We start from the raw sequence: 24955 nt of genomic DNA, 5'->3' as shown, positions 1-24955 counted from the left end.
CTCCTTTCCTCTTTAAAGTATAGTGATACATACTCCCCTCTTTTTCACACTATAGTGATATGTGCACCCCTTCCTCTTCAAAGTATAGTGATACGTACTCTCGTACTCCTCAAAGTATAGTGATACATGCTCTCCTCCTTTTCAAAGTATAGTGATACGGTACTCCCCTTCTCTTCAAAGTACTCTCCTCTTCTTTCAGGTATTGTGATCTCCAAACTTATATGACATGGTTAAAACATGAAGAGTGGGCATGAGATGAAGCTATTTAACTAGTTATTACTGCGAAACCAAAGAGTATTTAAAGTTAATATGCACCGTGTAGTTTTTCACACAACCAATATAGTGGGAACAAGTGGGGGACGTTTCAGTCTATGTAACACAATAGTAGTCATAAGAGGTTTACTGACATCAGTTTCATGTCTCCAATGTGCCTAGAGTCATGTAGATATTTTCTATACATGTATACATACATCTTTATATAGATATGATGTCACACACCTTGTTAAATGCAAACTTTATGCCATTCCATACAGAACAGAAATCCAATGGTTCTGAGTTGGGAAAACTCCCACCTTTGGTTGTTGTTGCAGTTGAGTGTACAGTAGATCCATCAATTTCCTTAATTGGTATCAAAGAGACTTCAGTTGCTGATGGTCACAATGGATACTATGTAAATAGTACATTTCTATATGAATGTAACTTTGGATATAAGAGACTAGATACAAGTGAGATAGAATGTACAGCTGATGGCAACTGGTCTTCAAGTCCTAACTGCACTGAAATAGGTAGGTCGGTTTTTAGCATTGTTTTTATATAAAATGTGCCACCCTAATATAATTATAGGCGAAACGCTCGAACTAAACGTGTAGTAATAATTTCAACTGAATGTGTCAGACCCAAAGTTGATGGAGTTGTTGAGACAACTAACATTAACCACAGCAAGAGATATTATGTAAATAGTACATTTCTATATGAATGTACCTTTGGATATAAGAGACTAGATACAAGTGAGATAAGATGTACAGCTGATGGCAACTGGTCCTCTAGCCCTGACTGTACTAAGATAGGTAGGTTGACATCATTCAAAACTAATGTTCTTCTTTTTAATCATCATCCTTCCCTTTGTATCATTAATCTTACTTCCCTTTTTTCTCTTCTAACTTTTCTTCCTACATAATATTCATACACAAATTATTTTAGAATAAAATCAAAGTAGGACATATGGTTAAAGTTATTAATGCAATGATAAAGGGTATAGGTGAGTAGGCGACTACAGTACTCTCCCACATTAGTCATGCCTAATAGTCACTACTAGTACTCACGTGCAGCAGTAGCCTCCAATAATTGTGCATAACAACTGTCATAGTTGCCTTAGTAGTTCCTATTAGTATAAGGTTCTAGTAGTCTCTACTAGTAGTTGTCTCTAGTAGTCTTTTCTAGTAGCTGTCTCTAGTAGTCTCTACTAGTAGTTGTCTCTAGTAGTCTCTACTAGTAGTTGTCTTTAGTAGTCTCTACTAGTAGTTGTCTCTAATAGTCTCTACTAGTAGTTGTCTCTAGTAGTCTCTACTAGTAGTTGTTTCTAATAGTTTCTACTAGTAGTTTTCTCTAGTAGTCTCTACTAGTAGTTGTCTCTAGTAGTCTCCACTAGTAGTTGTCTCTAGTAGTCTCTACTAGTAGTTGTCTCTAGTAGTCTCTACTAGCAGTTGTCTTTAATAGTTTCTACTAGTAGTTGTCTCTAGTAGTTTCTACTAGTAGTTTTCTCTAGTAGTCTCTACTAGTAGTTGTCTCTAGTATTCTCTACTAGTAGTTGTCTCTAGTAGTCTCTACTAGTAGTTGTTTCTAGTAGTCTCTACTAGTAGTTGTCTCTGGTAGTCTCTACTAGTAGTTGTCTCCAGTAGTCTCTACTAGTAGTTGTCTCTAGTAGTCTCCACTAGTAGTTGTCTCCAGTAGTCTCTACTCGTAGTTGTATCTAGTAGTCTCTACTAGTAGTTGTCTTTAGTAGTCTCTACTAGTAGTTGTCTCTAATAGTCTCTACTAGTAGTTGTCTCTAGTAGTCTCTACTAGTAGTTGTTTCTAATAGTTTCTACTAGTAGTTTTCTCTAGTAGTCTCTACTAGTAGTTGTCTCTAGTAGTCTCTACTAGTAGTTCTCTCTAGTCGTCTCTACTAGTAGTTGTCTCTAGTAGTCTCTACTAGTAGTTGTCTCTAGTAGTCTCTACTAGTAGTTGTCTCTGGTAGTCTCTACTAGTAGTTGTCTCCAGTAGTCTCTACTAGTAGTTGTCTCTAGTAGTCTCCACTAGTAGTTGTCTCCAGTAGTCTCTACTAGTAGTTGTATCTAGTAGTCTCTACTAGTAGTTGTCTTTAGTAGTCTCTACTAGTAGTTGTCTCTAATAGTCTCTACTAGTAGTTGTCTCTAGTAGTCTCTACTAGTAGTTGTTTCTAATAGTTTCTACTAGTAGTTTTCTCTAGTAGTCTCTACTAGTAGTTGTCTCTAGTAGTCTCTACTAGTAGTTCTCTCTAGTCGTCTCTACTAGTAGTTGTCTCTAGTAGTCTCTACTAGTAGTTGTCTCTAGTAGTCTCTACTAGTAGTTGTCTCTGGTAGTCTCTACTAGTAGTTGTCTCCAGTAGTCTCTACTAGTAGTTGTCTCTAGTAGTCTCCACTAGTAGTTGTCTCCAGTAGTCTCTACTAGTAGTTGTATCTAGTAGTCTCTACTAGTAGTTGTCTTTAGTAGTCTCTACTAGTAGTTGTCTCTAATAGTCTCTACTAGTAGTTGTCTCTAGTAGTCTCTACTAGTAGTTGTTTCTAATAGTTTCTACTAGTAGTTTTCTCTAGTAGTCTCTACTAGTAGTTGTCTCTAGTAGTCTCTACTAGTAGTTCTCTCTAGTCGTCTCTACTAGTAGTTGTCTCTAGTAGTCTCTACTAGTAGTTGTCTCTAGTAGTCTCTACTAGTAGTTGTCTCTGGTAGTCTCTACTAGTAGTTGTCTCCAGTAGTCTCTACTAGTAGTTGTCTCTAGTAGTCTCCACTAGTAGTTGTCTCCAGTAGTCTCTACTAGTAGTTGTATCTAGTAGTCTCTACTAACGGTTGTATCTACTAGTCTCCCACCTGATACTGGTCATTATCACCATCTTTTTAAACACCCTCATATTCTTTCTTTTTGCTGATTGGATCAGATCTTTATTGATTTATTGACCTGCTGTGAGCTCTAGCTACTAAGATGATGATGACGCATTCCTGTAGAGTTTAATATTGACTCAATTTTAGTATCTTTATAGTTTCCATGAAATGAACTCAATCACTGACTTCTTTACAAAATAATACATCAGATCAGTCAATATACTAACCTCGTATCAGTTAAATATGATTTAAACTATGATAGGCTAAAATCAAATGCTTAATAAAATTATAGTTTTACTTAATTGATTCATATGATCGTTGATTCTGCACTCTTTACAATAATTCTGCTTTGATTCCTCAGCAACCTGAACCTCTGAACACCCAAACACCTGAACACCTTCAGAGTTTCCAATCACCCAATTATTACATTCTGGCTGTGCAATCAAACCAATATTACCATGATTAGTTGTTTGCTGAGAGTATAAGATTACTTACAGCTGAGTGTGTCTCCCCTAAAAAAGTTGAAGGTATTAAGACCCCTGACATCAACTATAGCAAGAGATACTATGTAAATAGTACATTTCTACATGTATATGAATGTGCTTTTGGATATAAGAGACTAGATACAAGTGAGATAAAATGTACAGCTGATGGCACCTGGTCCTCTAATCCTAACTACTCAAATGGGTAGATAGGCTCTGTTGTTTACTTTACTTTTTGCCATAAGACTTCTTGTACATGTTGGGTCTGGCCATTTATTGTAAAACCCTCAAACTTCAACCCTCCACTCAAACTCAAAGATCATTAAAAACACTGAATTAAATCTGCAAAAACACCAACTATGTAGGTGTAAAACTAATAGATAGACCCTTACTAATAAGCTTGTGGCTCTGCATCAAACTATTATTTGACGTGTATTGAACAATTAGTAGAATCTGCCATTGGTCTAATGCAAATTTATATTATGTCAGCATCACTCTTTACTCAACGCATGCAGCAGCTTTTGTGTGTCCCCAGTGGATGGTTAGTATTAGTGATAATAGGGGCTCTACTTATGCCCTGGATCATCTCTGACACCACGTTTGCATAAGTCTTAGAACTTGACGATTGCCCAAACAACAACCTATTAAATGCAAACCAACCAATAGGCTGAGAAATGTGGGTAGCAGCTTTTGCAAATGCGTAGCAAGCATGTTTGTTGGAGGGGTATTTGATACAACCTTGGTTTATGTTATCATCAAGTTCCAATCAAGTTCTGTAAAGTTGGTACTAGACTTCATTTTTCTAGACTTGATACCTGGCACAGTTATTCCTGCTAAAAGCCCTTTAAGCTACTTCACAACATACACTCAATCTTTACAATGCATGCTAGCAACTCACCATTTGATGTTAAACAATCTTACAATATCAACGCTAGAGTTACTTGCTCCTGAAAGTATGCACAGATGCTTCGGGAAGGTTAGCTGCATCTGCAGCAAAGTTTTACTTGAATTTGATAAAAAGTGGTGACTGGCTTACTCAAATGTTTTTATCCTTTACTTACAGCTCTTACCATTTTCCAATCACTCAGCATCTTGTAAAAGCTGAATAATTACTGCCGTTGAGCACTTGGTAGTTGCCTCTTTTGCAAGAGAATTCTTCGATTGTTTGGTTTTTCTTTTCTGTAGCAGCGGAATTGGCTCCATCATAACCAAGTTGAAGGTCTTTCATGTTTCTATCTACCCACCCTGTTTAAATTACCATATTAACAGCGACATCCTAAGTGAAACTATTCACTTCCATTTCTTGCATTTCTCAGCTCATATTGACATCTAGAATGCCTACTATTATTCCGTAATGAATTTAATATGGGCATCGACACAATTACCAGAACTTTGTTCAACGCCCTGTCATAATGTTCAACAGATACTTTTGATGTCTGCTCAGGATAGAAGAACTTTGCCCTCTCACGTATCTTAAGGAAAAACATAGTTGTCAGACAATGCCTTGTCATCTTTGTAACTCTAATCAGGCCAAAGTACTCGTACTCTCCAATTGTGTGTAAGGAGTTGACTTGATACTCTCCATCCTTTTCATTCATACTGACTATTACTCTATACCTTTTCTACCTTCTCCTCCACTTGAGGTATTTCTCTTGTAAAATAGTAACTCTCTTTGGAAGACTGAACTTAGACATTACTAAAGATTATAGAAACGGGCAAAACTAATTATGAACTGGGTCTCCAGTGAATAGTTAGTCTTAGGGGTAATAAGTCACTAATGGAAACACATGAAGAGAGAACACTCAACCACTGTCTCTCAGCACTTAGTCAAAGTTACATAAATGTCATTCCAACCAGAAACAAATTTGAATACAAACAGCAATGACCCTACAAACATAAAGATAATGTAAAATCACACAATTGCAACAAATAACCTAAACAAGGAGAATCTGAGCCGTACCATTGAGATGATATTTATGAAAAACCCAAAACCTTTTGCAAAGCCACTTTGGACGATTACAAAGATTAGTAAAATCTGTAAAAATGATGCTTTATTTAAGCTTTGGCCTAAAAAGAATAATAGCAAGTTTTTTCGACTTAATAACTATATTTATAGCTTAACTCATAAGCAGTCAGGGGACAGTCTATTAAGTTATTTAACGTAAAAAAATGTATTTAAGAGAAGAACTTAAGTGTATTATCTAAGCTCTTACATCTATGAGATAATATCAACTGTCTGGGCTCTACAGCTTTGTAAAAATATTACTAAAACTTCTATTTGAAGCCAATTAAGAGCAACATCTACTACTCTGTAGTTAACCACAACATGTACTACTCTGTAGTTAACCACAACATGTACTACTCTGTAGTTAACAACAACATGTACTGTTCTGTAGTGAACAACAACATGTACTACTCTGTAGTGAACAACAACATCTACTACTCTGTAGTTAACCACAACATGTACTACTCTGTAGTTAACCACAACATGTACTACTCTGTAGTTAACAACAACATGTACTGTTCTGTAGTGAACAACAACATGTACTACTCTGTAGTGAACAACAACATCTACTACTCTGTAGTTAACCACAACATGTACTACTCTGTAGTTAACAACAACATGTACTACTCTGTAGTTAACCACAACATGTACTACTCTGTAGTTAACAACAACATGTACTACTCTGTAGTTAACAACAACATGTACTACTATGTAGTTAACAACAACATGTACTACTCTGTAGTTAACAACAACATTTACTACTCTGTAGTTAACAACGACATGTACCACTCTGTAGTTAACAACCACATGTACTACTATGTAGTTAACAACAACATGTACTACTCTGTAGTTAACAATAACATTCAATACTCTGTAGTTAACAACAACATGTACTACTATGTAGTTAACAACAACATGTACTACTCTGTAGTTTACAATAACATTCAATACTCTGTAGTTAACAACAACATGTACTACTCTGTAGTTAACAACAACTTATACTACTATGTAGTTATCAACAACATGTACTACTCTGTAGTTAACAACAACATGTACTACTCTGTAGTTAACAACAACATTTACTACTCTGTAGTTATCAACAACATGTACTACTCTGTAGTTAACAACAACATGTACTACTCTGTAGTTAACAACATCTACTAACCCGCAGTTAACAACATGTTTTCCAAAACTCTTTCAGTTACTTAAAAAACCTGGAAGTTTTATTATCTCAATGTATGAATGCTTTTTTTCTATTTTTCATCTCGTGTATGATACAATCTCTCTCTTTCCATAATTGCAGTAAAACAGGAAATAACTGGGTTAAGTGACATTGTGGTTCAGCCATTCACAAATACTGTTGCTTAGTTGGCTCTTGTTGTTCACTTTACTTGAAACACAACAACAGAGGAAAGGTTCAGCTAAAAGCTCACATCCTAATTGAGTAAAAAGAAAGTCGTTTCTAGAGATCAGCTCATACTCACAGTTGTGCTGTATCAACCAAATAATGTTCTATTTATTTCAGTTGAGTGCAACATGACAACCAGCGAAGAAAACTTTACAAATGGAAACAGCACAGAAAAAAGGTACTATTACGGAGACAAATTAGACTATGAGTGTGATGATGGATACAAGGGAGTAGATGAAGTACTCTGTACTAGTAATGGAACCTGGTCTAATATTCCAATGTGTAGCATGTCATCATCTCTAAGCACTAGTAGTGCTACTAATGGAACCTCGTCTACTACGCCAAAATGCAGCTTGTCAGGATTTGAAGGCAATGAAAAAGTTACTCCAAATTCTCAAAAGGGTGAGTTGAGAAAAATCTCTGACTATCTAACGCAGCTGCTGAACAATGGAAGAGTTATCAGTTTATCATTATCCCAGGTGCTGTAGTTGCAATAACTCTGACTACTCATTTAACATCATCCCAGGTGCTGTAGTTGCAATACCCCTGACTACTCTATTTAACATCCTCTCAGGTGCTGTAATTACAATACCCCTGACTACTCTATTTAACATCATCCCAGGCGCTGTATTGGCAATATCCCTGACTACTCATTTAACATCCTCCCAGGTGCTGTAGTTGCAATACCTCTGACTACTCTATTTAACATCCTCCCAGATGCTGTAGTTGCAATACCCCTGACTAGTCTATTTAACATTAACATCCTCCCAGGTGCTATATGTAGTTGCAATACCTCTGACTACTCTATTTAACATCCTCCCAGGTGCTGTATTTGCAATACCCCGGACTACTCTATTTAACATCCTCCCAGGTGCTGTAGTTGCAAAACCCAGATTGCACTAATTAACATCCTCCCAGATGCTGTAGTTGCAATACCCCTGACTACTTTATTTAAAATTCTTTCAGATTCTGTAGTCTTAATATAATTTTCTGAAGTGTCCAATGTCATGTAGAAAATACTATAGGTCCATTTTATAGGATTATCTTCCCAACAACAGTTTGGCATCTTTAGCCCAAGGTCCTACAAGAGAATCAGAAGTGCATCAAACATTTGCATATATAACACCCGTACGATTCTGCTTGACATTATCCCTGGTGCACTTGATTAAATCTTTCAGCTTACAATTTTTACTCTCACTTTCCTGTTGTCTAAATCTTTGACTGGTGCTAATAGTATAAACTGCCAAATGGTAGGTTATATTAGATTCCAATTGTAAAAATATAGTTTTACCGCTTTTAAATTTTATTGTGTTACTCGAAAATAAATGAAGAGAGAAATGTCAAAGTTTAACGAGCTATAATTTGAGAGCTTCGGGAGAATGTGCAACAAGCCTGAAGGAACTTCATTAGCTGTCTTTAGCTTAATGAGAAACAAATTTGACTGCTTTAAATAAGGAGGAGAAATCTTCATGATACCTGAATAAGTCAATTTTGTCAAGAAACAGCTTTGGAGTTTTTTTTTAAGTATTTATAGAGAAAGCCATTTTGGCCTGTTCTATCCCACGCTTATATTATCCGTATGAGAGACTACAGCTGTTCTACCTTCACTCTTATATTATCTGTATGAGAGACTGCAGCTGTTCTACATTCACTCTTATATTATCCGTATGAGAGACTGCAGCTGTTCTACACCCACTCTTATATTATCTATATGAGAGACTACAGCTATTCTACACTCACTCTTATATTATCTGTATGAGAGTCTACAGCTGTTCTTCACTCACTCTTATATTATCTGTATGAGAGACTACAGCGGCTCTACACTCACTTTTATACTATCCGTATGATAGACTGTAGCTGTTCTACACTCACTCTTATATTATCGGTATGAGAGACTACAGCTGTTCTACACTCACTCTTATATTATCTGTATGAGAGACTACAGCGGCTCTACACTCACTTTTATATTATCTGTATGAGAGACTGCAGCTGTTCTACCCTCACTCTTATATTGTTCGTATGAGAGACTGCAGCTGTTCTACACACACCCTTATATTATCTGTATGAGAGACTACAGCTTTGCTACACTCACTCTCATATTGTCTGTATGAGAGACTACAGCTGCTCTACACTCACCTTCATATTATCTGTATGAGAGACTGCAGGTGTTCTACCTTCACTCTTATATTATCTGTATGAGAGACTACAGCTGTTCTACATTCACTCTTATATTATCCGTATGAGAGACTGCAGCTGTTCTACACTCACTCTTATATTATCTGTATGAGAGACTGCAGCTGTTCTACACACACTCTAATATTGTCTGTATGAGAGACTACAGCTGCTCTACACTCACCTTCATATTATCTGTATGAGAGAGTGCAGCTGTTCTACACTCACTCTTATATTATCTGTATGAGAGACTACAGCTGTTCTACACTCACTCTTATATTATCTGTATGAGCGACTTCAGCTGTTCTACATACACTCTTATATTATCTGTATGAAAGACTGCCGCTGTTCTACACTCACTTTTATATTATCTGTATGAGAGACTGCAGCTGTTCTACACTCACTCTTATATTATCTGTATGATAGACTGTAGCTGTTCTACACTCACTCTTATATTATCTGTATGAGAGACTGCAGCTGTTCTACACTCACTCTTATATTATCTGTATGAGAGACTGCAGCTGTTCTACACTCACTTTTATATTATCTGTATGATAGACTACAGCTGATCTACACTCACTCTTATATTATCTGTATGAGAGACTGCAGCTGTTCTACACTCACTCTTATATTGTCTGTATGAGAGACTACAGCTGTTCTACACTCACTCTTATATTATCTGTATGAGCGACTTCAGCTGTTCTACATACACTCTTATATTATCTGTATGAAAGACTGCCGCTGTTCTACACTCACTTTTATATTATCTGTATGATAGACTGTAGCTGTTCTACACTCACTCTTATATTATCTGTATGAGAGACTGCAGCTGTTCTACACTCACTCTTATATTATCTGTATGAGAGACTGCAGCTGTTCTACACACACTCTAATATTGTCTGTATGAGAGACTACAGCTGCTCTACACTCACCTTCATATTATCTGTATGAGAGAGTGCAGCTGTTCTACACTCACTCTTATATTATCTGTATGAGAGACTACAGCTGTTCTACACTCACTCTTATATTATCTGTATGAGCGACTTCAGCTGTTCTACATACACTCTTATATTATCTGTATGAAAGACTGCCGCTGTTCTACACTCACTTTTATATTATCTGTATGAGAGACTGCAGCTGTTCTACACTCACTCTTATATTATCTGTATGATAGACTGTAGCTGTTCTACACTCACTCTTATATTATCTGTATGAGAGACTGCAGCTGTTCTACACTCACTCTTATATTATCTGTAAGAAAGACTACAGTTGTTCTACACTCACTCTTATATCATCAGTATGATAGACTGTAGCTGTTCTACACTCACTCTTATATTATCTGTATGAGAGACTGCAGCTGTTCTACACTCACTCTTATATTGTCTGTATGAGAGACTGCAGCTGTTCTACACTCACTCTTATATTGTCCGTATGAGAGACTGCAGCTGTTCTACATACACTCTTATATTATTTGTATGATAGACTGCAGCTGTTTTACATCCACTCTTATATTATCTGTATGATAGATTACAGCTGTTCTACACTCACTCTTATATTATCTGTATGAAAGACTACATCTGTTCTACATACACTCTTATATTATCTGTATGATAGACTTCAGCTGTTCTGCACTCACTCTTATATTATCCGTATGAGAGACTACAGCTGTTCTACACTCACTCTTATATTATCTGTATGAGAGACTGCAGATGTTCTACACTCACTCTTATATTATCCGTATGAGAGACTGCAGCTGTTCTACACTCACTCTTATATTATCCGTATGAGAGACTGCAGCTGTTCTACATTCACTCTTATATTATCTGTATGAGAGACTGCAGCTGTTCTACACTCACTCTTATATTATCCGTATGAGAGACTGCAGCTGTTCTACATTCACTCTTATATTATCTGTATGAGAGACTGCAGCTGTTCTACACTCACTTTTATATTATCTGTATGATAGACTGCAGCTGTTTTACATCCACTCTTATATTATCTGTATGATAGACTGCAGCTGTTTTACATCCACTCTTATATTATCTGTATGATAGATTACAGCTGTTCTACACTCACTCTTATATTGTCCGTATGAGAGACTGCAGCTGTTCTACACTCACTTTTATATTATCTGTATGATAGACTGCAGCTGTTTTACATCCACTCTTATATTATCTGTATGATAGACTGCAGCTGTTTTACATCCACTCTTATATTATCTGTATGATAGATTACAGCTGTTCTACATTCACTCTTATATTATCTGTATGAGAGACTGCAGCTGTTCTACACTCACTTTTATATTATCTGTATGATAGACTGTAGCTGTTTTACATCCACTCTTATATTATCTGTATGAGAGACTGCAGCTGTTCTACACTCACTCTTATATTATCTGTATGAGAGACTTCAGCTGTTCTACACTCACTCTTATATTGTCTGTATGATAGACTGCAGCTGTTTTACATCCACTCTTATATTATCTGTATGATAGACTGCAGCTGTTTTACATCCACTCTTATATTATCTGTATGATAGATTACAGCTGTTCTACACTCACTCTTATATTGTCCGTATGAGAGACTGCAGCTGTTCTACATACACTCTTATATTATTTGTATGATAGACTGCAGCTGTTTTACATCCACTCTTATATTATCTGTATGAGAGACTACTGCTGTTCTACACTCACTCTTATATTATCTGTATGAGAGACTGCAGCTGTTCTACACTCACTCTTATATTATCTGTATGAGAGACTTCAGCTGTTCAGCACTCACTCTTATATTATCTGTATGATAGACTGTAGCTGTTCTACACTCACTCTTATATTATCTGTATGATAGACTACAGCTGTTCTACATTCACTCTTATATTATTTGTATGAGAGACTACTGCTGTTCTACACTCACTCTTATATTATCTGTATGAGAGACTACAGCTGTTCTACACTCACTCTTATATTATCTGTATGATAGACTGTAGCTGTTCTACACTCACTCTTATATTATCTGTATGAGAGACTACAGCTGTTCTACACTCACTCTTATATTATCCGTATGATAGACTGCAGCTGTTCTACACTCACTCTTATATTATCCGTATGAGAGACTGCAGCTGTTCTACACTCACTCTTATATTATCTGTATGATAGACTACAGCTGTTCTACATTCACTCTTATATTATTTGTATGAGAGACTACTGCTGTTCTACACTCACTCTTATATTATCTGTATGATAGACTGTAGCTGTTCTACACTCACTCTTATATTATCTGTATGAGAGACTACAGCTGTTCTACACTCACTCTTATATTATCTGTATGATAGACTGCAGCTGTTCTACCTTCACTCTTATATTATCCGTATGAGAGACTGCAGCTGTTCTACACTCACTCTTATATTATCTGTATGATAGACTACAGCTGTTCTACATTCACTCTTATATTATTTGTATGAGAGACTACTGCTGTTCTACACTCACTCTTATATTATCTGTATGATAGACTGTAGCTGTTCTACACTCACTCTTATATTATCTGTATGATAGACTACAGCTGTTCTACATTCACTCTTATATTATTTGTATGAGAGACTACTGCTGTTCTACACTCACTCTTATATTATCTGTATGAGAGACTACAGCTGTTCTACACTCACTCTTATATTATCTGTATGATAGACTGTAGCTGTTCTACACTCACTCTTATATTATCTGTATGAGAGACTACAGCTGTTCTACACTCACTCTTATATTATCCGTATGATAGACTGCAGCTGTTCTACACTCACTCTTATATTATCCGTATGAGAGACTGCAGCTGTTCTACACTCACTCTTATATTATCTGTATGATAGACTACAGCTGTTCTACATTCACTCTTATATTATTTGTATGAGAGACTACTGCTGTTCTACACTCACTCTTATATTATCTGTATGAGAGACTGCAGCTGTTCTACACTCACTCTTATATTATCTGTATGAGAGACTCCAGCTGTTCTGCACTCACTCTTATATTATCTGTATGAGAGACTGCAGCTGTTCTACACTCACTCTTATATTATCTGTATGATAGACTGTAGCTGTTCTACACTCACTCTTATATTATCTGTATGAGAGACTGCAGCTGTTCTACACTCACTCTTATATTATCCGTATGAGAGACTGCAGCTGTTCTACATTCACTCTTATATTATCTGTATGAGAGACTGCAGCTGTTCTACACTCACTCTTATATTATCTGTATGATAGACTGTAGCTGTTCTGCACTCACTCTTATATTATCTGTATGAGAGACTACAGCTGTTCTACACTCACTCTTATATTATCTGTATGATAGACTGTAGCTGTTCTACACTCACTCTTATATTATCTGTATGAGAGACTGCAGCTGTTCTACACTCACTCTTATATTATCCGTATGAGAGACTGCAGCTGTTCTACATTCACTCTTATATTATCTGTATGAGAGACTGCAGCTGTTCTACACTCACTCTTATATTATCTGTATGAGAGACTACAGCTGTTCTACACTCACTCTTATATTATCTGTATGATAGACTGTAGCTGTTCTACACTCACCCTTATATTATCTGTATGAGAGACTACAGCTGTTCTACACTCACTCTTATATTATCTGTATGATAGACTGTAGCTGTTCTACACTCACTCTTATATTATCTGTATGAGAGACTGCAGCTGTTCTACACTCACTCTTATATTATCCGTATGAGAGACTGCAGCTGTTCTACATTCACTCTTATATTATCTGTATGAGAGACTGCAGCTGTTCTACACTCACTCTTATATTATCTGTATGAGAGACTGCAGCTGTTCTACACTCACTCTTATATTATCTGTATGAGAGACTTCAGCTGTTCTGCACTCACTCTTATATTATCTGTATGAGAGACTGCAGCTGTTCTACACTCACTCTTATATTGTTCGTATGAGAGACTGCAGCTGTTCTACATACACTCTTATATTATTTGTATGATAGACTGCAGCTGTTTTACACCCACTCTTATATTATCTGTATGATAGATTACAGCTGTTCTACACTCACTCTTATATTATCTGTATGATAGACTACAGCTGTTCTACACCTACTCTTATATTATCCGTATGATAGACTTCAGCTGTTCTACTTTCACTCTTATATTATCCGTATGATAGACTGCAGCTGTTCTACACTCACCCTTATATTATCCGTATGAGAGACTACAGCTGTTCTACACTCACTCTTATATTATCTGTATGAGAGACTTCAGCTGTTCTGCACTCACTCTTATATTATCTGTATGAGAGACTGCAGCTGTTCTACACTCACTCTTATATTGTCCGTATGAGAGACTGCAGCTGTTCTACATACACTCTTATATTATTGGTATGATAGACTGCAGCTGTTTTACACCCACTCTTATATTATCTGTATGATAGATTACAGCTGTTCTACACTCACTCTTATATTATCTGTATGATAGACTACAGCTGTTCTACACTCACTGTTATATTATCTGTATGAGAGACTACAGCTGTTCTACACTCACTCTTATATTATTTGTATGATAGACTACAGATGTTCTACACTCACTCTTATATTATCTGTATGAGAGACTGCAGCTGTTTTACACTCACTCTTATATTATCTGTGTGATAGACTACAGCTGTTCTACACTCACTCTTATATTATCCGTATGAGAGACTGCAGCTGTTCTACACTCACTCTTGTATTATCAGTATGAGAGACTGCAGCTGTTCTACACCCACTCTTATATTATACTAGCTGCATTACCCGTCAACAGGATCAGATTCTTGTACAGCAAGAGGTTTATTGAGAGTTGTCTTTCATACTGTAAAACAACGCCAACTATGCAGTTACATCTCCCTCTCTCCGTCTCTCCCCTCTCTCCCCTTTCCCTCTCGCCCCTCTCTCCCCTCTCTCTCCCTCCCTCTTTCTCTCCCTCTCTCTCCCCCCCCCCTCTCCTCCTCCCTCTCTCTCTCTCCTTCTCTCCCTCTTTCCCCTCTCTCCCTCTCTCCGTCTCTCCCCTCTCTCCCATCTCTCTCTCCCTCCCTTTTCCCCCTCTCTCTCTCTCCCCCCCCCCTCTCCTCCTCGCTCTCCCTCTCTGTCCCCTTCTCTCTCTCTCTCCCTCTCCCCCCCCCCTCTTCTCCTCGCTCTCCCTCTCTCCCTTTCTCTCTCCCTCTCTCTCTCCCTTAGTTCAACGCAACACATGCGGATAGACAAGATTTTTGATTTTTCTGTCGGGCGTATGAAGAAACAGTTTTCGGCGTGTGCCTACTTTTGAGCAGGTGACGTATAGCTGGTCATGGCTGATGCAGGGTGACAGTAAGTCGATAGCAGCTGCTCTCTTTCTTTTCACAATAGCGTATCGCAACCCTCGAAGTACTCGTGAAAGTTCTGTAGTAGTAAGTTACAGTAGGCCTACTGAGAGCTGGAAAAAAATTTGTAACTCGGCTGCTGAAGGAAATGAACATGACCCACTATCACGAACAGCGGCAAATCCAACGTTATTAAGTAGTGGAGATGTGGCAATTCATAGACAATACAACATCGTATAAGAAACACTTACCTTTTTGATGTGGAAATTTAGTAGGTGAGAAATGCGTTTTTCTAGTGGCTCCAAGAAACAAACGTTTACGTGACCTTCTCAGTACACGTTGGCAGTAAATATTAATTGCATGTAAATAACTACTCATTAATTTATTTCATTTAATGAATAGTACATTTGTATAGCTGTATAGACACCTTTGTATAGGCCGCAGAACTCAGGAAAGGTGCTTTTTAACACGGCAGAAAATTTGCCGTTTAAAAAGCGTGCTAACAGGGGATTTCGGTTAATGCGCTCGAGCGGTGAAAGAAAAACAACAGAATCGCCACACCTTTATATAAGCCGCTTGGCTCAAATCGTCAGAGAAAAGTAGCGGCTAATAGTCCATATTACGAAATTACGATATTACGAAATTACGATAATTAGTACTCATATTAATTCGGTTGGCTTCGTTCGACCGAATGGAAAAAGAAAGACCGCTCTATAATTTATTTACCGTTACTACACATATTAATTCAGTTCGCTTCGTACGACCGAAATTCGTACGACGATAAAAGAAAAGACTGCTCTATAAGGCGGACAGACAGATAGACAGATAGATAGACAGATAGACAGACAGACAACGATTGCCGTTTATATAGTAGATGTATGAGAGACTACAGCTGTTCTACACTCACTCTTATATTATCTGTATGAGAGACTGCATCTGTTCTACACTCACTCTTATATTATCTGTATGAGAGACTACAGCTGTTCTACACTCACACTTATATTATCTGTATGAGAGACTGCATCTGTTCTACACTCACTCTTATATTATCTGTATGAGAGACTACAGCTGTTCTACACTCACTCTTATATTATCTGTATGATAGACCGCAGTTGTTCTACACTCACTCTTATATTATCTGTATGATAGACTGCAGCTGTTCTACACTCACACTTATATTATCTGTATGAGAGACTGCATCTGTTCTACACTCACTCTTATATTATCTGTATGAGAGACTACAGCTGTTCTACACTCACTCTTATATTATCTGTATGAGAGACTGCAGCTGTCCTACATCCACTCTTATATTATCTGTATGAGAGACTGCAGCTGTTCTTCACCCACTCTTATATTATCTGTATGAGAGACTACAGCTGTTCTACACTCACTCTTATATTTTCCATATGAGAGGCTACAGCTGTTCTACTCTCACTTTTATATTATCCATATGAGAGACTGCAGATGTCCTACATCCACTCTTTTATTATCATTACAGAGACTACAGCTGTTCTACACTCACTCTTATATTATCCGTATAAGAAACTACAGCTGTTCTACTCTCTCTTTTATATTATTTGTATGATAGACTACAGCTGTTCTACACTCACTCTTATATTATCCATATGAGAGACTACAGCTGTTCTACATTCACTCTTATATTATCTGTATGTTAGACTACAGCTGTTCTACTCTCACTTTTATATTATCTATAACATTTTGTGTGCATTGAAAATGTTTACTTTTTACCTATTTCTTTTGGGGAACAGCATTCATTGTCGATATCTGTACAAAAACTGGAAAAAAACTTTCTTTTATTCTAGATAAAGAAAGAGATATAATCGTAATAAGCACAAGTGTTGGTGGCTTTCTTCTCCTAGCCATTGCTGTTGTAGTTCTAGTTTGGAGATGCATTCGCAAGCCCCGGTATGTATTGAGACCCTAAACTAAATGACTACTGTTGTAATACTGCTGTTAGACACTGAGTTCTGTTGTTGTTGCTGCAAGTCAGCGTGTACAACTGTGAACAAAACTATAAAACTATAGTACTTGGCACCACGATAAATATTTCGGATGCGATTTATTAGCTCGCAGATTCTTTGGAAAATAACTGTTTTTTGTTTCTTGCTTGCAGAAACAAAGAAAGTGAAACTCAACCAGAATCTACTACACCTCAAGGTGAGATATACCGCATTAGATTATAAAGACAACAAGCATGTAGAAATCTCCTTATTAGCGGATTACTAGCAAAACAATAAATTTTCTAATAAAGATTTCAGGTTCAGGATAGATTCCTTTGCCAACAGGATAACTTTGCTAGCTATGATTGTTTTATCACAAAATATACTCCTGTTAGCAGAGATAGTTTCCTAATAGAGATGCCTGTCTCTAGCTGAACTGACTTTGCAGGATACTTCAACTAACCAAAATAATTCTACCAGCAGGAATACCTTTACTAGCAGTAATACCTTTATTAGCAGTATTACCTTTACTAGCAGTAATACCTCTACTAGCAGTAATACCTCTACTAGCAGTAATACCTCTACTAGCAGTAGTACCTTTACTAGCAGTAATACTTCTACTAGCAGTAATACCTCTACTAGCAGTAATACTTCTACTAGCAGTAATACCTTTACTAGAAGTAATACCTCTACTAGCAGAATACCTCTGCTAGCAGTAATACCTCTACTACCAGTATACCTCTACTAGCAGTAATACCTTTAATAGCAGTAATACCTCTACTAGCGCAATACCTTTACTAGTAGTACTATCTCTACTAGCAGTAATACCTCTAATAGCAGAGATTCTTCTACTAGCAGGAATTCTTCTACTAGCAGTAATACCTCTACTAGCAGTAGTACCTTTACTAGCAGTAATACTTCTACTAGCAGTAATACCTCTACTAGCAGTAATACTTCTACTAGCAGTAATACCTTTACTAGAAGTAATACCTCTACTAGCAGAATACCTCTGCTAGCAGTAATACCTCTACTACCAGTATACCTCTACTAGCAGTAATACCTTTAATAGCAGTAATACCTCTACTAGCGCAATACCTTTACTAGTAGTACTATCTCTTCTAGCAGTAATACCTCTAATAGCAGAGATTCTTCTACTAGCAGGAATTCTTCTACTAGCAGTAATACCTCTACTAGCGATATACCTCTACTAGTAGTAATACCTCTACTAGTCGAATACTTCTATTAGTAGGAATGCCTTTACTAGCAAAAATACCTCTACTAGCAGAATATCTTTACTCTCAGACTACGTTTACTATCAAAAACTATAAAAATATGTTGAGAGCCTTAGAGTAATAATGAATATAGCGTTTTATTGTTTACTGTAATACAAATTACCAAGAACAATGAACTTGAATGAAACAAACATAATCGTACATGTACATAATATTAACAATTCTCATAAGCATGTATTGTGCAATGATGACCTAAATTAACTTCTTCAAATTGACTGCATGAGACTCTTTTGTCATCTCTTTTGTCATGAGTCTCATCTAATTATTTTATAACAATAGATTCTGTTGTTTCAGCTCGACAGGAGAGTCACTACCATAGTTTAGAGCCACCTGATGTTATACCACCTATCGGTATGATGTTATTGTCTCCTCCCTCTCTTTTTTTAATATTCTGTATTTTGTGAAGGTAATAATTTTTGTAATAACTAGTTGGGGCAAGGTTACATAAAGGTCACATAATGGGACAGGTAGTGATGTCACAAACAATCACTTGATATGGGTCCGATTGTAAATAAAGTTGCATAAAGCAACGATGAATTGATGCTGGAGAACGATGAGACTGTATGAGATTATAACATCCAACCTGTTGTTGTTCCTGATTATTGTTGTACTTTATAATTATATAAAGTTGTCTCTTATTAACTGTAGCTTTGGTGCTTATAATATGTAGTTGTATTAGTACATGTAGTTTTGCTTCACGATTGATAATTGACAGATGTTGGGATGTATTCTATGGTGGACATAAATTCTGGACCTCGAGTGAATGTTGGAGCTAGGGCTAAGCCTATGAGTAGCCACAGAAACGAGAGTCAACAACCAGCTGGGTAAGAATGCAAACATACAACTTTCAGAAGCTGCAATCACAGAACATGAATCTGTTAGACAAGGAGATGTATTGATGCTGGTTTACTAATTGGATACGTAGTCATCTTTATGGAGATTTCACCTCGCTTCTACCATCACTCCATGACAGCCATTTTGCTTTAGTAGCCTATGTTTCTATACCTGTAGCTGACTTCACTCATATGCCAGTCCAGTAGTTGTGGTAGCCTGAGATCCTACGCCAACAGTAGGGCTTCCTTACTTTAGCTAGGAACTACATGTAAAGATGCAGGCTATTGAAAAGATTGGTACATAATAAATTCTGACAAAAAGTAAAATGTAATAAAAATAAAACCGTACAAGAATGAAAGCTCTTTTCTTATACGCTGTACTCAGTATGGAGCTAGGGCTAAGGATGCATGTCCTGTACTCTGTTCCTCATATGCTGTACTCAGTATGGAGCTAGGGCTAAGGATGCATATCCTGTACTCTGTTCCTCATATGCTGTACTCAGTATGGAGCTAGGGCTAAGGATGCATATCCTGTACTCTGTTCCTCATATGCTGTACTCAGTATGGAGCTAGGGCTAAGGATGCATATCCTGTACTCTGTTCCTCATATGCTGTACTCAGTATGGAGCTAGGGCTAAGGATGCATATCCTGTACTCTGTTCCTCATATGCTGTACTCAGTATGGAGCTAGGGCTAAGGATGCATATCCTGTACTCTGTTCCTCATATGCTGTACTCAGTATGGAGCTAGGGCTAAGGATGCATATCCTGTACTCTGTTCCTCATATGCTGTACTCAGTATGGAGCTAGGGCTAAGGATGCATATCCTGTACTCTGTTCCTCATATGCTGTACTCAGTATGGAGCTAGGGCTAAGGATGCATATCCTGTACTCTGTTCCTCATATGCTGTACTCAGTATGGAGCTAGGGCTAAGGATGCATATCCTGTACTCTGTTCCTCATACGCTGTACTCAGGATGCATATGCTGTACTCTGTTCCTCATATGCTGTACTCAGTATGGAGCTAGGGCTAAGGATGCATATGCTGTACTCTGTTCCTCATATGCTGCACTCAGGATGCATATCCTCTACTCTGTTCCTCATATGCGGTACTCTGCTTCTCATATGCTGTACTCTGTTCCTCATATGCTGTACTCTGTTCCTCATATGCTGCACTCAGGATGCATATCCTCTACTCTGTTCCTCATATGCTGTACTCAGGATGGATATGCTGTACTCTGTTCCTCATATGCTGTAGTCAGGATGCATATCATGTACTCTGTTCCTCATATGCTGTACTCAGGATGCATATCCTGTACTCTGTTCCTTATACGCTGTACTCAGGATGCATATCCTGTACTCTGTTCCGCATATGCTGAACTCAGGATGTATATCCTGTACTCTGTTCCTCATATGCTGTATTCAGGGTGCATATCCTCTACTCTGTTCCTCATATGCTGTACTCAGGATGTATATCCTGTATTCTGTCCCTTATATGCTGTACTCAGGATGCATATCCTGTACTCTGTTCCTCATATGCTGTACTCAGGGTGCATATTCTCTACTCTGTTCCTCATATGCTGTACTCAGGATGTATGTTCTGTACTCTGTTCCTCATACGCTGTACTCAGGATGCATATTCTCTACTCTGTCCCTTATATGCTGTACTCAGGGTGCATATTCTCTACTCTGTCCCTTATATGCTGTACTCAGGGTGCATATTCTCTACTCTGTCCCTTATATGCTGTACTCAGGATGCATATCCTGTACTCTGTTCCTCATATGCTGTACTCAGGGTGCATATTCTCTACTCTGTTCCTCATTTGCTGTACTCAGGATGTATATCCTGTATTCTGTCCCTTATATGCTGTACTCAGGATGCATATCCTGTACTCTGTTCCTCATATGCTGTACTCAGGGTGCATATTCTCTAATCTGTTCCTCATATGCTGTACTCAGGATGTATATTCTGTACTCTGTTCCTCATACGCTGTACTCAGGATGCATATTCTCTACTCTGTCCTTTATATGCTGTACTCAGGATGCATATCCTGTACTCTGTTCCTCATATGCTGTACTCAGGGTGCATATTCTCTACTCTGTTCCTCATATGCTGTACTCAGGATGCATATCCTGTACTCTGTTTCTCATATATTGTACTTGGGATGCATATTTTGTATTCTGTTCCTCATATGCTGTACTCAGGAAGCGTATCCTGTATTCTGTCCCTTATATGCTGTACTCAGGGTGCATATTCTCTACTCTGTTCCTCATATGCTGTACTCAGGATGCATATCCTGTACTTTGTTTCTCATATTGTACTTGGGATGCATATTTTGTAATCTGTTCCTCATATGCTGTACTCAGGATGTATATCCTGTATTCTGTCCCTTATATGCTGTACTCAAGATGCATATTCTGTACTCTGTCCTTTTTGCGCTGTACTCAGGACTTCTCTTGAGAGTTAGACATAGTAGTTAGATAAATAATATCAGTTGGTGTGATACATGACTATATGGCTTGCTGTTGGGCCTCGACGCTGCCTTTCCAGTCTTATGAGCAAAACTCTGTGTTAGATAATTACAACATTTTGCTACTAGTTACTCTATACTAGCTATTCTCTGCTAACTACTCTTTACATGCCTTTTTTGACTTTATAAAATTATGTGAGCATTTTTTTTTATTGTCAAGTGCATTTTGGCTCCAAACCCTTTTGGATTAGTACTTTTTGTGCATGTCATTCTGTCAGATAGTTTTCGAGTGATTTCAGTGCTTGTAGTTACAGTGTTCTTTTCATACTTGCATATTAGTGATAGTAGTACTATTAACAATACAAAAAAATCCTCTTTTTTTAGAGATCTGTATGCTGAGTTGGGGCCAAGACGTGCCCCAAAACCACCACGAAAGGCTCAACCGCTTAATAACCCTGAGGAGCCAGTTTATGAGGAGTCACCTGCTTTGCCTGTCAAATTAGATCCAGTAATAATGGAAGAGAATAGCCTTTATGAGAGCTCTGGACACCCTGCTTCAGCGCATGCGGTACAGAAGCAACCTATGGAAATGTTCGACAACGATCTCTATGACCAATCTTAATATGTTGTGAGCAAATAAGGCCAGCCTAGCATACGCGACGTAAACTTTTAATCTTTTGCTGTCTTAGTAGAAAACTTTTTTATCCTTTTACGAGTACATGTATACCGATGTTTTATGCACGGTTGATATCAACTTCTCCTCCACCTTTTTCAGCAGCCAGAAGATTTTGCCTAACAATCTTTTTAGAATATACAAAACCATTTTCTTTTTTATCACAGTGGCAAAATTTTTGGAGTTCTATTTGTGTCAATTGGGAGAGGTTAATCTTTATAGTTACACCAGAGATAAGAAATTGTTGTCTCCTGAAATATTGTTACACCAGATAAATGTATCAATTGTATAACATTTTCTATATAAACTGCTGGAATTTGGTAGTTTTGGCCAATTTCTTCTTTTCTTTATGACTTCTGTACCCTGTCTTTCTATTATGACAGAAGCATGTGTTTTGATCAATAATTTACATGTGTGATTACTGTTAGTACTTTTTCCCTTATTGTACCTTTTTCCCTTATTAGTAATACAAGTATTGTCTATGTGTGATCATGTAATTAGTGGTGACTTTTCTACCACCTGAAAAGAACAGGATTTACAGAGAAATCAGGGAGTGAACTGATGCTTGAAGTCTCATAGTGCTTATGTGATATTTCGGAAAGCTGCTGTCAAATTTAATTGGCAAGGTCTTAAACATCACATAACATGGATTTTACAAATTTGTTCTCCCTTATTGTTCTGTTGATCATATTACACTGGTGATCCACTGAAAAATAAACACAAGTGCTAGCAAGTGCAAATCTTTCATAGGCTCACCAATCATTGAAAACAAGTACTACCCAATGACTCTTATTGTCTCGCCAACAAGTGAATGCTGGTGTTAGCAAGTGATAGTCTTTTACTGCCTTATTGAGGATCAAATTCAGATGCTAGTAAATGACAGAATCTCTTAATCTCTCATCTACTTTATAAGAACAAACATTTGCATATGACATATACAGTGTGAATGGAAGTATCTAGTTAAGTCGCATTGAAGGTCAGCAATTTTTACATATTGAGTTGTAGTGCCCTACACTTATGTTCTTGTCATCAACTTATAAATAGTTATTAATCACATCTGATAGTGATAACACTTAACACACACCATATCAGTTCCTTATTAACATCTGATAGTGATAACACTTACTACTCGCCATATCAGCTCCTTATTGATAAATAACATCTGATAGTGATAACACTTACCACTCGCCATATCAGCTCCTTATTGATAAATAACATCTGATAGTGATAACACTTACCACTCGCCATATCAGCTCCTTATTGATAAATAACATCTGATAGTGATAACACTTACCACTCGCCATATCAGCTCCTTATTGATAAGTAAATATTGGTTAGTCACAGTAATCATGAACAGTCATCACAATTAGTTCAGATAGTAAATAAGAACCAATTAACCACTGCGAACCAGAAATATCTGCTCTCAATCTGCTGACTAAAAATTACTACAAGTACAGCAGGTGTGAGAGTGCTTATTTCTTTGAAAAATTAATTGAAAGCATTGAAACCTAAACCCCAAACCCCATATAGGAATTTTATTATAAATTGTAGGTGACTGTCATATCAAAACCTAAACGGACTTGTGGTCTCTATTAAACTACTGTGGCAAGACCAGGGCCGGCTGCCTAGCTCACCCCAGGGTCGACGACATAAAACCACGCTTTCATGGTCAATGGGACTCAGCTGCCATTCTATGGAGCCGTATGTCTACTCATACTGAGACCGTAAAGGGCTTTGTAGTGAGCCATATTAGCAAGAACGCTATCCTTGAGATGCCTTTTTGGTGGCATACCATTACGCTATAGTTTCAGCAGCACATGGTCTTCGTGGTCGGCCCCTGATCTATGCCGACAGACACAAGCAACTGTTGCTGAGCAAAGTTCATGTAGTGCAGCCTATGGAGGTGATGGCCCAAATTAAGATGGCCATTTCATGTTGAGGAACTACTGTCTGTTTGGGTTAAAAGAGGGTTGTTCGGAGAGCTGTCATTGGCTATGAGCTTGAACTGTTTTGGGCCGTGTAGTGAAAGGAGGTGTAGTCACACTGTGCCTAAACCTTACATACCAACCACTACACCTCTAAGCCAACGTTACGGTTGGCACGTACATGAGACTGGAGGACCACCGGGTGAACAACAAATCGCCCCTCTCCAGCTTGAGTGTTTCACTGTAGAGTACAAAATTCTTATAGGTAGAGGTGCTAG

At 37.6% G+C, this 24955-nt stretch overlaps 2 protein-coding genes across 2 annotated transcripts in view; both read left to right on the top strand.

The window, feature by feature from the left end:
• Window positions 1–23249, top strand: part of LOC137387715 (beta-2-glycoprotein 1-like) — a 33631-nt gene extending 10382 nt beyond the window's left edge. Inside the window, exons 5-11 of the mRNA XM_068074214.1 lie at window positions 591–785; window positions 7127–7411; window positions 17347–17449; window positions 17658–17701; window positions 19071–19127; window positions 19492–19600; window positions 22464–23249. Of these exons, the coding sequence (XP_067930315.1) occupies window positions 591–785; window positions 7127–7411; window positions 17347–17449; window positions 17658–17701; window positions 19071–19127; window positions 19492–19600; window positions 22464–22701 (1031 nt within the window). The 3' untranslated portion in view covers window positions 22702–23249. The remainder of the gene's footprint in view (window positions 1–590; window positions 786–7126; window positions 7412–17346; window positions 17450–17657; window positions 17702–19070; window positions 19128–19491; window positions 19601–22463) is intronic.
• LOC137388790 (uncharacterized) lies at window positions 17846–18730 on the top strand. Its single transcript, XM_068075239.1, has 4 exons — window positions 17846–17874; window positions 17968–18199; window positions 18269–18483; window positions 18583–18730. The coding sequence occupies exons 1-4, from the start codon at window positions 17846–17848 to the stop codon at window positions 18728–18730; spliced, it is 624 nt and encodes a 207-aa protein (XP_067931340.1).
• Window positions 23250–24955: the final 1706 nt, after the last annotated feature.

This window comes from Watersipora subatra, chromosome 2, assembly GCF_963576615.1.
Source record: "Watersipora subatra chromosome 2, tzWatSuba1.1, whole genome shotgun sequence".
Taxonomy (NCBI): Eukaryota; Metazoa; Bryozoa; class Gymnolaemata; order Cheilostomatida; family Watersiporidae; genus Watersipora; species Watersipora subatra.
The sequence above is the reverse complement of the archived record's forward strand: the minus strand, read 5'-3'. Positions and strand labels throughout refer to the sequence as shown.

Bases quoted from the DNA above. Each gene is read 5' to 3' on its own strand.
- LOC137388790 (XM_068075239.1), top strand. From the start codon at position 17,846: ATGATTGTTTTATCACAAAATATACTCCT. The intron at 17,875-17,967 runs GTTAGCAGAGAT...TTCTACCAGCAG, and splicing joins TTATCACAAAATATACTCCT to GAATACCTTTACTAGCAGTA. The intron at 18,484-18,582 runs CAGAATACCTCT...GCGCAATACCTT, and splicing joins AGAAGTAATACCTCTACTAG to TACTAGTAGTACTATCTCTT.